The 15,162-nt window shown below is 35.6% G+C and overlaps 1 protein-coding gene across 1 annotated transcript in view; it reads right to left on the bottom strand.

The window, feature by feature from the left end:
* The window catches only part of dpy (fibrillin-like protein dumpy), a 474,963-nt gene that overhangs the window by 7,551 nt on the left and 452,250 nt on the right, over nt 1-15,162 (bottom strand). The window contains exons 171-175 of the mRNA XM_083128311.1: nt 13,903-14,658; nt 11,895-12,263; nt 10,185-10,385; nt 5,302-5,418; nt 556-687 (exon numbers count right to left, since the gene is read on the bottom strand). Of these exons, the coding sequence (XP_082984437.1) occupies nt 556-687; nt 5,302-5,418; nt 10,185-10,385; nt 11,895-12,263; nt 13,903-14,658 (1,575 nt within the window). The remainder of the gene's footprint in view (nt 1-555; nt 688-5,301; nt 5,419-10,184; nt 10,386-11,894; nt 12,264-13,902; nt 14,659-15,162) is intronic.

Raw genomic sequence — 15,162 nt, 5'->3', positions numbered from 1 at the left:
AAATGTCTAAATATGCAAGATCACTAGGATTACAGTCACTTGGAAACACATTTATTAAGAAGGTTAACGAACTATTCAGGTTCTTCAAGGATCATTTGGAATTCTGTATCGGATCAGTAGAATATGGGTTATCAGTATCTTTAAATTTTATATCGTTATCGGCCAAGATTTCATATTGGTCCATCCTTAATTGATACCCTACTGGTGTATTTTTACCAGTTTGCATTTTAACCTGTATGTAAAGCTTATTTCTTTCCCTCCCTTGACTAAAAACCCTTGTGGGTTAAGAAATTCGGATCTTAAGTTGAAGATGCATATATGCGCGGATATTAATCTACTGTTTATTAAAAGAGCTGCCATTAATCATGAAATTCACTTTCACATGATATTGGTAAGATTAATTAAAATTACACATCATGCATGATCTATAAAATATATAAACTTGCAGTATCACATATCCAGTACTTTCCAATACAGACATCACTGGTCTCAGCCAATACTGACACCAATATTCTTTGTACCAGTACCAATGCTGATACTATATTGAAAACTTACACTTGATGCAATTGCCGCTGAAGTCGAGGTAGTAACCATGCTCTGTTGGGCAGATGCACCTTCCTCGCTGGTCAATAATCATTCCACGCTCCAAAGCACACACACAGCGGCCTCGCTCATCCACCTTCAAACCTGTTGGAATATGAATCATCATTATACTTGCAGTATATTGACATCATGCCATCTCACTGCAATGGAAGGAACTAATTTAATTGAAACACACAACTTTTCAGCAAGTTATAATTGATTTAATTAAAAATTTTGTGTGCGTCGGCACATCAGGCCATTTTGCATTCTTCAATGAATGCAGGGAAGATCCCCTTACCCAAAACCCTTACCTTAAATTTAAAAAGATAAAAAAGGGGGTGTAAAAAGTCCCTTAAGAGCAAGTTATAAAACTACTATCCATGACAAAAATATTGAACCCTCGGTTTATGTGCTTGTAAAATTGTACTCCGTGGGAGGAAAAGAGTCAAGTATACCTCATTCGAAAGCTTCAAGTATCTACTTTTTAATATAGTTTATCTGAAAATTAATCTTAACTTTGTTGTCTTACTATAATAAATAAATCACTGAAAAGTGTAGTTTTTCTTCCATTTTCATGAACGGGGAACTTAACACCATACAGTTCATAATTGACTGTACATATAATTTTGAGATTTTGTGTACTTTAAGTTTGATTATTTTTGCACCTCTGTAGAAAAAATCAAATCCATATTTTTACTAGATACTTTAAAAATTGGCATTTTAGGGAAATGTACAAACTTGAAATGCATAATTACAAATTCAATGAAATTGCAAAAAACTGTTGACAGAACGCATTTGATCAAATTCCAGACGTTTGGTGTGTGTACCTCAAATATGGTTCCAGATATTAATTATTCTTTCGCACTCCTAATATGGTAAATGGCTGCATGACGTATGGCTGGGTGCAGCCAATCTCAGACTCCGCGGGCTGCAAGCGACTTCCACAGGATTGCCGTTTCGCTGCACTTCGCTGCGAGAATCGTGCAAGTGCATTCCGTCGAACCGATCAAAAGTATTGTCACAGCATAAAATAATGAATGAAATATTTCTCATATTGGAAATGGAGTACTGCTCTACTGCAGGTTTTTTTTTTTTTTTGGGGGGGGGCATTTCTGTTAGTTGTTAACTTCATATGAACATCATCTTCTTCGATACCCGGTGGAGGTACATAGTGGTTCGGATCCCACTTTAAACTGTAAGTCCAGTCCCGATTATCCTATCTGAGCATAAAGTGAACTTAAAGAGAGAAAACTGCTTTATATGAACATCATTTTCCCAGTATTATTTTATGTTGCACATTTAAACAGATATATTGAGTGCAAGGATGTTCGATGAGGACGATTTGAATGAAGTCGATGAGAGATCCAGTCTTCTCTGTATACAATAATAATGCACCTGCTGTGTACAGCGATTTTATAAGAAAGGGAAACAAAGAGAGGTGCGTACTAGCGATAGCAACACATAAAAATTATATTTAAAAAAAATGCATATTTGAAGCCTTCATGCCAACTAATATTTTAAAATAGATTTTGAACAAAAATGCATGTAAATTGTGTTTATCTCTCAAAATTCACTTAATCATCGTGTCGAGTAGTGGTGGTGGTTTCAGCATTTAACGTGTTGCTATACATTCCACCTGAAATATTGCTTTTATATTGTTGTCTGTTTCACAGTTTGCAACTCTTGTAATAAGCAAGGAGTTGTGTGTTCATTAAGATTTGATTTTTTTTATTTTGATTTGATTTATTTTACTTTGCTTCTTGTGCCACTTTTGGCTAATTTGCGAAGATGGGGATGAGTGATGATATGATGAAATTGAGGAATAGACATCACAAACGTCCATGCCCAAGCCAGGATTCAAACCTGGGAACCCTGGCATCGCAGCGTGATGTGCTAACCACTCTGCCATGGGGCCAGCGGTTCATTAAGAGAGACAGGACTAAGAACTAAATACATTTTTAATAAATATAATGAGTGAAAGGTAAAAGTATAACATGCTGTTGATAATGGATTCTGTTGAACTGGATAATTAAAAGTCGTGTATCTTTCTTCTCACCACATCTTGCAAAAACTTGCCCAATAAAATATTGGGTTGATGCAAATTTTTGTTGATCCCTTTTTCTTTACATACCTTTTTCACTGTGCTGACGTAACCCCGAAACACTCCGCCGTCCACTTGACACCTTGGTTTAATCACTTCACAGAACCGCCATCACTCAATACTGTACTTATGAACAAACATGCAAACTAGTGAGAGGCTGACTGCCTGGATAGCATGCTTGTAAGAATTATCATGGCTATGTGGGAATTCAGGCAATAATTCATAGCAGGAATGTAAACACAGAAGTGACAAAAGCACATTTCGGCATCTCTACAATGCTTTCCTTTGCGCAACACGTTGTTTTGGCTCGTTTCCCGTGTCAAAGCTGCTTGGATGCAGAGTTTAAAGGGCAAGCGGAGACGCTTGGCAACAAAGCTCACTTGTTCTTAGCAATGATGTGAATTGCGTGGGAATCAGTTGCCAAGAAAAACAATTATCTCTGTTGTTTTTAATTTGTACAGTGTGAAAAATGAAATATAGAAATTTGATTTTTATTCTACGGCCATCATTTTTATATGCATTTCATAACCATTGCACTGGCCATTTCTGAGATTGCAACATTATAATTAATCATTAATTGTGGCTGATCCACAGCTCATAGTACCATTGTATTTGGCTGATATATTTCCACATAAACAAGCTTCAATCACAAAAAAAAAAAAAAAAAAAAAAAAATATTACGACGGTTTTACGTGAAGCTACACACAATTGAATTCGACTTATGTAAAAAATACATGAAAAACTACAGTTTTACAAACATTTTTCTCTGAATAGAAAACAGACAGAGTTAAAATCACTTTGTCTTGCTTTTGTCTAAAAGCAGACACTTGTAGTTTTCCAATGAGGTATATTTGACTTTTTTCCTCCCATGGAGTACAATTTTACAAGCACGCAAACCGAGGGCTCAATATTTTTGTCACGGATAGTAAATGTAGCCTATTTTGCAACAACTTTGGAAATTTCAATAGTAGACTGAAATTTATTTATTTATTGAAATTTCCAATACAGCAGAAGCCATTTTAAACCGGAAAGAAACAACAGTAAAACAGTAGACTAGTGTTTATAGGAATTTCATATCTGCGACGTATCTAAGAGTATCTGGAGTATTAATGTGCAGATTTACAAGCAGAATCTCTCTTAGGCAGGTGTCTCGGGGCAGGCACTCTATATCAAACGATGGAGAGGAAGAAGCTGAGAACACTGTCGATCTTGGAGTTATGAGAAAGGGCAGCCATGTTCCAGATTGGTGAACAGTATTCTAGAATGGGGGACACAAATATTTTCAAGTAAATGGAAAGTGCTTTCGGGTTATTGATTTCGGTCAATCTGTACAGTAGGCCTAGCATACGCACTGCTTTTTTTGTGATGGTTGATATGTGATTTTAGAAAGTTAGTTTTGAATCTACGAGGATACCCAGTTCTCACTGTTGTACTTCTTTTGTTAGAGGAAGGTCGGTGAGTGTAAAATTACCTTCAAGAATGTTTTGTTTCAATGAAATTGTTATGTAAGAGAGAGCATTTAGAAGGGTGTATGGATGGTTTCCATTGATTACACCATTCAGAGAATCTGTTTATGTCATTTTGGAGAAGTTGCATGTCTGATGGCTGTTTTATTTCTCTAGTAATTTTGCAATCATAGGCGAATATTAAAATTGTGCTTGAGATGGAGGAATTAAAGGGATCTGTGAGATCATCCAGATATAATAAAAATAACAGAGGGCCAAGAATGCTTCCTTGCGGCGCACCAGATATAACAGGAAGCCAGCTAGAATGAGTTCAAAGGATGTATAACACGTTGTTGTCTATTTCTAAGATAGTCTTTCACTATATTTAACGTGTTTCCAGTGATGATAAACCTGTTAGCTCATTTATGAAGTAGTTAATGGTGATCCACTGAATCAAAAGCTTTAGACATATCAAAGTACACAACATCCAACTGATTGCAATTAGTAATGGCGTTTATGGCATCGATTTGATAGTCGCGTAATCTAAAACTTTATTCGAAGCAATTTTTTTTTTAATGTTTGAATGAATAGTTCAGTTCTATCATTACCAACAGCTGAAATGCCATTGTGTGTTACTTCCAAAAGGAGTGTTTTAATTGTCTCAGTGAATTATCAAAGTCCAGAATCTCTTCGGATCAGTAAGGAGTTCATTTATGACTGTGTTTACATATTCTGTGTATTTCTGTTTCATAAGGTCTTTACTATGCTTTACTTATGTGTGTGGGGGGATTGTGGAAACTTTTCCACAACTGCCATGCTCTCTTTTGTTCTGCAACAGATGCTGCAAATCCTTATCAAACCACGGGGGAAACTTTTTACATGTCATTGTTTTATGTGGCACATAGTCCTGAATTAGGGCATGAATCACGTCCGTAAACAGTTCGACAGCCTAGGTCACGGTCTCTTCGGAAAGCAGGTCCCAGTTGAAAAGGCCAATGGCTCGACGGAGAGTGTCCCATGGCATTTTCTTCCACAGCGGAATCTTTCACCGGGATTTTGAAGATAGCGCACAGCGACTTGTGGTCCGACTGAAGTAGATTCAAAGAGGGGTGCGACGTCACAGGTTTCAAACGAGGACAACATGATTTAACTACATACAAAAAAAGTATTTACCTTTGTCAACTGGACATCTTATGCAATAATCATTTTCATTAAGACCAGAGCCAGGTGGACAAATGCAGTTTCCGTGATCGTCTCTAACGTATCCCTTTTCAATTGGACAGGATGGAACTGTTAGTGAAAAAAGGAAATATGTATACAATGAGTTACTAAACAATTTCACATAAAAACATAAAAATTCACTTCACCCAACTCAAGTATTTAATTCACATTAAGTATCTGCATAAATCAAGGAATCATGAAAATCACAATAAACATTCTCACAGATAGTTTAAAAAAGTGATGTGTGGTTGATGCACTTAAAGATAAAAATCTAATTGTATGGAAAGCAGATAGTGGAATGTATTTTCACAAGTTTACCGTACAAACCATACAACATCACATGCCTCATGCATTCTTTAGCACCAGTCTAATTTGCCAGTTTCATGTAAAATCAAAAACTAATTTCAAGCAAAATTAGTCACTCAAAAATTGTGCATTGTCATTTAAACCGCAATATAAATTATCTCTATCTCACTCTCTTTGTTGCATACAAACTCTAACAAAAAAGTTCAAAATAAGAGACACACTAAGATTTTTAATAAGAATTATGGATACATAGTGAAGTTTATATTATGGCACATCTATAATATATATGTCAACTTCATTCCAAAATGATCAAAACCAATTTTGTTTACTAGCTGTCAATTAAATGAACAGTGAAGAAAGGATATCCAAAACATCACTTCATACTTCAATCACAACAATGCGAAATGATCATCAAAATGGTGTTACAATCCAGTGTGTAAATATCTAGTCAACTATAACTGATATTTTTCCTGTAAGAACTTGACTCGTGAAGATGTATTTTTTTTAATTATTATTTTATATATATATAAAGAAAATCCAATGGAAAATCTCTTTACCTAGAAGTTTATACATAGCTTCATAAATGAAATAAAAGCATGACAAGGGTGAGAAATACATTTGGAACAAGTAATAAGTGAAATTCATCAACCACTTGGATAATTCTAACTACAATCAGAATATTTATTGTGACTTTTATGTTTCACGTTACACATTAATGCTTCTGTTATGCAGTATTTAATGTATTTTAAATTAGATCGCATGCATTTATGAAAGCATTTAATTAGATTGCATAATCATGCTCTATTTCAGCAGATAACTTCTACAATGACTGAACAAGGTATGTCTAATTCTTAAAAACGAACTACTATAGTTTAATTTGGCATGCATTAAAAAAATAATACATAAAGGCAACTAATTAAACATGCACATGCATTTCTGCACAGGTACAAGCTGCATTATGTGTTAGGTAAGCTTAAGCATGGTTGAAATGGGTAATATAAGGGATTTAAAGAGGTTTTTTTTAAAGCATTCAAATCACAGTACTCTTATTTGATAGCAAGTGTTAAATGGCATTATAATACTTGCATTACATTTTTTAAATCATTGTAATTATTGCAAAAGCATCCTGAAAAGGAGAATAGTACAAATGTTGTTATTTGAACCTACAAAAGCATATTAGCATACACATAAACTCAAATGAAGCAAGCAAAGCATTTCAATCACATGCTGGTTATGGAGTACAATTAGTAGGTTGGTTATACCTGGAAAATAAAAAATTACGAGATTAATAAGCAGGTTAAAAACTATGCATTATTTTGTTCATTTAAGCAGGTTTTTAATTTTATTAAATACATTTTTATTTTAAATTCATCTTAATTTCCAATGCATAAGACTTTTTATTATTGCATCAAGCACCATAGCTATATTTCAGAACACACTACATATATTCTTTTGTTCATAAAGAACCATGACAAATGTCACAGAAGTAATTCTGCATGGAATAAAATGAGATGTCTTACCTTAGATAGGGCATATGTCGAGGTGATATACATGTAGTTTCACTTTTAAAATTCAGAAATTTTGGTTTCATTACTTCTTATCTTTGTCGATTTTTCAGTTTGTAGAATTTTGGAAAAATTTAGTAATTTGATACTTAGATATTCTAATTTACATTAATTGACCAGCCAATTAAAATCATTTATGATTTCATGTTTGATAGAAATCAATATTATTTTGGTGTTTCATGCCATTATTGGAAGCATTAAAAAAAAATTTGCAAACAAAATATGAATGTTAATCAAAAAATATTTTTGCTATACTACTTTCCTACTCAGTTAAAGTGAAAACATCATGGGATCACTTCGCCTAACATACGAAAAAATATTGAATCAAATGCCAAAATGCACTGACAAAGGTGTAAAATACAAATCTGAACTTACTGAAAACTATTACTTGACAGATACTTAATAAGAATTTTTCAAACAAAAAATTTAAAAAAAGGAAGCATCCTCCTGACCTTTCAACCTACTGCTAAGGCTGTGGTGGAGCACTAGTAACATGAATTGGCAACAAGATGGCAGCACTATTCACAGAAAAACATGAGTACGCAGCTTGATCCACCCACCCCACATAAACCACATATTAAAGTTAACAATCGAATCCATACTTTTCTGCAGCATCTCTCTGAAATCATCCAGGAAAGGAAGATATGCCAAAGATAAGTAGCTTGTTAAATGTTGCAGCAGTGTCAGCATTTTTGTAAATTTCAATTACATTGTGTAACAGAAAAATATTTTTTTATCTGTTCCTGGGCAGTAAGTGTTATTTCCTAGTCGTTTGTGCCTCAAAAGTAGACAATGGCTATTATTCCACACAAAGATTGTATTGTAACCAGGACCTTGACATTTTGAAATTGACCTCTTCTTTCATCCATCACTTGGGATCACAATAATAACCCATGGCGCAACAGCCCACTGAGGCCTCAGACCTACCTACCGATTGCCGGCCTCACTCCTGTCTGATCCTACTCACTCACCCCAGTGGGAGGTCATCCGACCAGTTACAGGGTGACGTGTGGTCAGCAAGATGAGCCCCCAGCTGTTGCTGTAGGTTTTCATGACCGGGTTAATCAAGGGGTTCTGGGTTAGATTCCTGGTGAAGGCACATAGTGGTTTGATCCCACCTTAAACTGTAGGTCCAGTCCCGTTTAGCCTTATTGTGCATATGCATAAAGTGGACTTAAAAACACAAAAACGATCAATCATGACCAGGTTATGCTACTCATTCGTAGTTCCCCAATTTCCTCACGATGGTCGGTGGTCACCAGTCCTATACACAAGCCGAAATCCCCCAGGAGACTCGAACCTGCACACGTCCCGTAGCCGGAGCCCAAAGCATGATGCGTTGGACTGCACGACCACGGTCCAGGACCACTTGGGATCATACTGGTCTAAAATTCAGTCAGAGAAAGCAGACATCTTCAGAAGATATCAATACATGTCGCAGGTTGAGGAAGATATCGAAAAATTCTGAATTCAGAGCTCTGGGAATATACTCCAATCAAAACAGATCTCAGTGACTTGATAAGAGACATTAGTCTCACCAAATTCAATACCATCATCATGCATAGTTGGAACTTTTGATTATGAAGTTTAACCACAATGGAAATGGTAGCTATTTAGAGGGAGTGTGAAGGTCTTTATTCAACTATCTTGTCTCATTTTCATTGAATGGGTCACCAGTTTTCTGAATTTCAAAGAGTTGATGGCTTCTCACAGAATGAGTCCTGCCTGAGAAATCTTTAGTAAACAATACTAAGGTTTTCACATCTAGGATGAAACAGTGGAACTTCTTATAAAGTATGCGAGTCCCAGCTCAGAGAAGACATTAAAAATTCTTTTGGGCCAGATTCTTCACAAGTGAATATGGCTTCTGCATCTACCATACTGGCCTTACTGAAATTTACTGTAGCATGAGTCAGTGGAACTTCTTAGTTGATACATTTAGTATCCTCGAAGTCATGCTGCTCCATAATGGAAAAAAAAAATCTCCCCCTGAGTCTTAGAGAGGATTGAGAGAGATTGATTGACTGATTGATTTTAACTTAATTTTCTGCCACTTTTGACTAATTACGGATGATTGATGATATGATGGAAGGTCACTCACAAAGAACACCCATTACCCAAGATGGGATTTCTATACAGGACACCTGGTGCCATAGCATGCTGTCCTAACCACTCTGCCATTGAGGCTAGCTAACTGGCTCAAATTGGTAGCGTGTCTCCTCAAAGTGATTTTACCAAGTTTTCTCGTTTCTTTGACGTCAAAGTACAGTAACCCTGGAGGGAATGGCCACAGTCACAGCCTTCTACAAAGGCTAGAACCAATGGCAGTTCATCAGAAGATCCATCACTGGGGATATGTTGGGAGATAATTCTGGGGGAAACTAATTTACAATATAATCATAATTCTCTGAAAATTATTCATTATTAAATCTTTTGGGATCATTTATATATAAATTGTAGTGGATACATGTTAATATGGATCCACATGTTGCTTTCTTGTACCTTTATGTGAACAAAAAACTGTAATTTGTGCACATTCTCATTGGAAACCTGCAAATTTAAACATATCAAGGACCTGACTACAAAAGCAAAGTTTGGCGATCAAAACTGCTATTTTTTATGCCTTTTAGATTCAAGCAATCAGGAAATGACACCTGCTACCCAGGAACAAATACGTTACATAGTGTTATTTGTTCTAGACAGGTCTTATCTTTCAATGGTATGAGGCATTAGTTGAAAATGTAATACCATTATTATTAATGCACTATATTCCCTATAACTGGTACCCTTTCTTGTGTAAATGACAGTAATACTCTTCCTTTTTTTTATTATTATTTAATACTGTTTATATCATTAAGCTGGTCTAAGTTCTGAAATATAGCCAAAACATTTACAACAGTTAAAACAAAGCTTGCAAACCAGAAGAGAAGAATAATATAAATATGTCAAAATGTAATAACTTACTTGGCTCGCACTGCACAGCTGCATTGCCTTGGTATCCCGGTAGACATTCACAGATCATAGTTCTCACTGGTACAGTGTCCAGTACCTTACATTCTGCATTTACACCGCAAGGAGCTGTGTAATTGCATGGGTTTACACATTCATCGTTGATGCAAGCTGTCTGTGAAGGGCAGTCAAAATCTCCTCGACATGTTGTCTCCACTGAAAAGATTAACAACATTTTATTAAAATAAAGTGTAAGGATGTTTGAGGATCGAGTACAAGTACATTTGATTAATTATAATTTAAACCTTGTAAGTTGCACAACCAAAAAATAAATGATCTTAAAACATTATAACTTAGTTACACGAAAATTGTGACAACCAGGGATTAAATGTATCTCTTTGAAATTCCATGCCAATATCTATGAGTGAGCTACAAGGACAACCTCTGGTATTGCCACAATTTTGACAACTTAGATCTCTCTCTAAGTATTTATCTCAATACAAGGCATGCATAATTTTTTCAGTAAGTTATAATGTATTCTCTGTGGGCCATTTAAGTTGAAAAAATTCCCTTAATTTCAAGGAGATATTTCTTCTTAATACTGTTCACTGCTTGTTGAACTTATATTTCAGAACAATAAAAATCACATATGACACATAAACAAACATGTATTTCTTGAATTGGTGATGTCTCAATATATATTCAATGGTATTTTTATCAAGCCATGCATCTGATGTTTGACGCAAGTAATGATGTCTATTGTTTTCAAGTTAATGTTAAGATACCTAAGGGTGTTTAATAGCAATCAGAAATTCCAGTATATATACATACCTGTAATGCACGTGGAAAACTTGAACAGATATCTAAGTTGTGAAAATTGGGTGCAGTCTGTAGCTTTGTGATAAGAGAATTGGCAAGAAATGTTCCACGGGCAAGGTTCAATTTCATGGATGAGGTACAAATTTCACGTACCTTTTCAGCAAGTGTGTGTGCATCATAAGCTATTCCATACAGGAGATACTTAAGTTAAAAATTATTTACGGCAGGTTGTGAAGACATGAATATATGAGTCCTGATACTTGTAAAGTTTTGCAGAAATAATCAGGGATGCCCCACTCCCTCCTCCAAACCAATCGCGCATCTCCTCAGATCATGTCATAATCCCCATAAAGTATTTAATTACAACAGCGTGCCTACTACTGTACTACGTATTACTGAAATCCACCTTTTTTTTAGCTTTAATAAACACTTTACTGATCTGATCCGCTTCCCTAAATTCTTCCTTTTCTTCAACTTACGGATTTAAAGTAAATTAATTACTAAGGAAGTACATTCTGATTCCCCCACCCCACTTCATCCTGTTTAGTAATTGATTATCAAAATGTTCTTAGCATGGTTTCAAACATTCTATTAATTTATTACGTGAAATTAGTATTTTGTAGCATGGTGACAAGGCGTAAACCTTTTATACATATATTTTAGGGACTCCACCCCAAATAATTTTGAAGACACAGTCCACATCATTATCCCCACCCTGGCTGTAGGCACCCCTGGAAATAAGTGAATACTTCCTGATAAATGCAATAATAATAAAATGTGAATTTGTACAATATTCTATATGGCACTCTGGTGTCAACTAAGAAGATAAAAAAGAAAACATACCAGAGGGTACATTTTTAAACTCAAATTTCTTGGGAAACGAAGTTAAAAAATAATGATCTGTACCTTTGATACATCCACGTCCTCTGTCGCCAACATATCCCGGTGGACATGAGCAGTCAGGTTGATGGCCATACACTCTGCACTCAGCTGGTTCGTGGCATGGATTCCTCACAACGCAAGGATCAACACATTGGGCATTGATGCATGCCCTGGTGCTCGGACACTCTGAGTCACTGCGGCAACCAACAGTCACGCAAGCAACCTTTGGATTGCCAACCAGACCCGGAGGACACTCGCACACTGCTCTGTGGTTAATTCCATAGCAGATGGCATCTGTTCCACACGATGAATTGTTTGGTGCACAGACAGGAACACAGTTGCGATTAATACACACATGCTTTCCAGAGCAGTCGTTATCACTGCGGCAGCCAACTGGAAGGGAAATATGGAAAATTACACTATATTGTAACATCATCATTAAAAATAATAAAAACAACAAGAATTTAAAATGTGTATGTGAGAACATTTCAGTGGTTCAGATCCCACTTTAAATTGTACATCCAAACTTTTAAAACGCATAAAGTATAGCAGTTACTTCTTGAATCAACATATGAAACAACTATATTGTATGAAGTTGACAAGTGTAAAACATAATAGCATGCATCATATTGTGGATATCAACATAATTTTAATATTAATATAATTTTTAAACAAAACAGAAGTACTCTTATCTCATACTAAAGAGTATGATAGTACTCTGAAAAATACTCAGAATGTATAAAATAAATAAATAACTGTTACATATTAGAAAATAATGTAATAATTCATATTTGAAATTAGCTTTCATTCATTTGGCAACACTGTGTTATTGTTTCTAAGAATTTCCTCAAGCTAGCACTACCTCTAAAGTTCAAATCACCAACCCAGAGACCTTCTGTAAGCAAAACCACGTGCATGGAGAAAGCATTGCAAACTCATAGAAGTAAAATAATCCACACGAAAATCCAGCGTTGTTACAGGATTCATTATGTAAGGTAAAACAACGGCCAATTTGTAGTATTGGATACGCTGCCGCAAATGACGTCTCACTTTAAACCCAATGCTCCTTCTCTTGTACTTATTGCTTCACCTTTATGGTTAATTCCTTGAACCAGTAATCATTTCCCATAAATTTGGCTTCTTTCTTGCATGTGAATTAAATATATTTTACTTGCATTTTTTTAGACAAAATGATATAACATGGTGATGTATATTTCTAAGGTTTGATATAGATAGGAGTATATTTGAAATTTGTTTGTAGATTTTATGTAAATTGTATCTTATGTAAATAAAATATATAAACAGCCACATGCAATGCTGTAAGTCCAATAAATATATTGATGATGATGATCAAAACAAGACACAGAAAGTTCGTAAATTTATTGCGGTTGGAAACTTTGACAAGCACCCTAATAACGATTTTTGTTCCACCAAATATAGTGCACTTCGTAAAATAACTTGGTGCCATGGCAAGGCAAGATAAGTGTGAACATTTTGTAGGAATATGCATTGTAACTTTCAATGAGCTTAGAGATTTGTGTACAAAATTATATTTTAGAACATTGGTTATTTTCTAAAAATAATCATGTGAACAGCAAGGAAGTAGTGCCACTTTCATCATGGTGAGTTCTATGCATGCAGGAAGGTCTCCGTGTTCAGTGATACATCGAATCAGTGAGACGGTTTGTTTACAGAAGGTCTCAGGGTTGGTGATTTACACTTTAGTCACTTACATGACTGGCCAACATATGCTAAGAAATCGTGATTCAGTCTAGCTTGCATTATTAATAGCTTGAGCAGATTCTGAGAAACTGCAACAAAATGTTGCCATAAGAATAAAAGTTACTTTCTAAATAAGAATTATTGAATTTTATATTATGATATTTAACAGTGATCAATGAACTTTTCAGGAAAGTAGTCAAAATTTACTACAATCAATGTGTACATCCAAAAAAGTTTCATGTTTAGTTTTTGAAAAATCTAAAATTTTAATTAACATATCACAAGATAACATTAAAACAAGCGAACTTACTTTCAGCACATCCAACTTCTGGATTACCGTCGTATCCTGGTTGACATGTGCAAACTGGCTTGTGATTCACAATGCGACAGTCGGCATTCAAACCACAATTGCATGGATCTCTGCAAACATTGTTGACACAAGCTTTCTCCGACGGACATTCAGAATCACTTGCACATCCTGCGGTGACAGCCGGTATCTTCTTACACATACCACTACCGCTGCTAATGTATCCAGGTGGGCACACACATATCATTGTCCGTACGGGTAACGAACCAATAACTTTGCATCCTGAAGGTGAGTCGCAAGGTTCTAAAGCCGTGCATGGATTCTGACACTTCTCTTCCAAGCATGCAAGCTGAGATGGACAATCCCGATCCATGCGACATTCTGGTTGAGGTTCTGGACGGCAACCGATGTATGGATTTCCAATGTTGCCTGGTGGACAGCGGCACAATGCAAGATGGTTCTGGACCATGCACTCTGCTCTCGGAGCACATGGGTTATCGTGCACGCACGGGTTGATGCACTGTGAGTTAATACAGGCCTTGTCGCTCGGGCAGTCGTTGTTGCTGCGGCATCCGACAATGGAACAGCGCTCGTAAGGATTTCCTTGGTAACCACTCAGGCAGCGACATTCTGATCTCGTACTCACTGCGTAACATTCTGCATTTGGACCACACGGATCATCAACTAGGCATGGACTTACACAGTTGCCATTTACACAAGCTCTTCCTGAGCTGCACTCTGAATCACTTCGGCATCCAACTGGAAAAAAAAAAAATACACAATATTAAATCAAATACAATCTTATATTTATAACTAAAACAGCAATAATGCAATAATATTCTGATAGCAATATGGACTATTCAATTTACAATTTCCTAGTTTGAAATATCTGATAATGTTTGTATCATCTTCAGGATTTACCTAATTGAGTATAATTCAAATGGTGTATAATTGAGGAAGAAAAATCGAAGTAATGTAACACTTATTTATATATACATACAATTTCATTGTCTATTATTAAACACATACAAAAACGAACGTGTAAGGGACAAAAAAAAAAAAGAAGGAACATAGGTTGATATCGGACATTTACCATGCATATATAAAATTTCTTTCACAAAATAAATTTTACTGCAGTGCTGAAAATGTAGAATTGTAGTTATTTTCTTTTAGGTGGGGGATTATGAACAGGTTTATCATATCACAGCTAAAAGTTTCAAAAATTTATAGATAAAATATCTCAATTTTGGTGTTCATGCTCCT

This window comes from Lepisma saccharinum, chromosome 9 (assembly GCF_977018435.1).
Source record: "Lepisma saccharinum chromosome 9, izLepSacc3.1, whole genome shotgun sequence".
Taxonomy (NCBI): domain Eukaryota; kingdom Metazoa; phylum Arthropoda; class Insecta; order Zygentoma; family Lepismatidae; genus Lepisma; species Lepisma saccharinum.
Note: the sequence above shows the minus strand (reverse complement) of the source record. Positions and strands in the feature narration are given on the sequence as shown.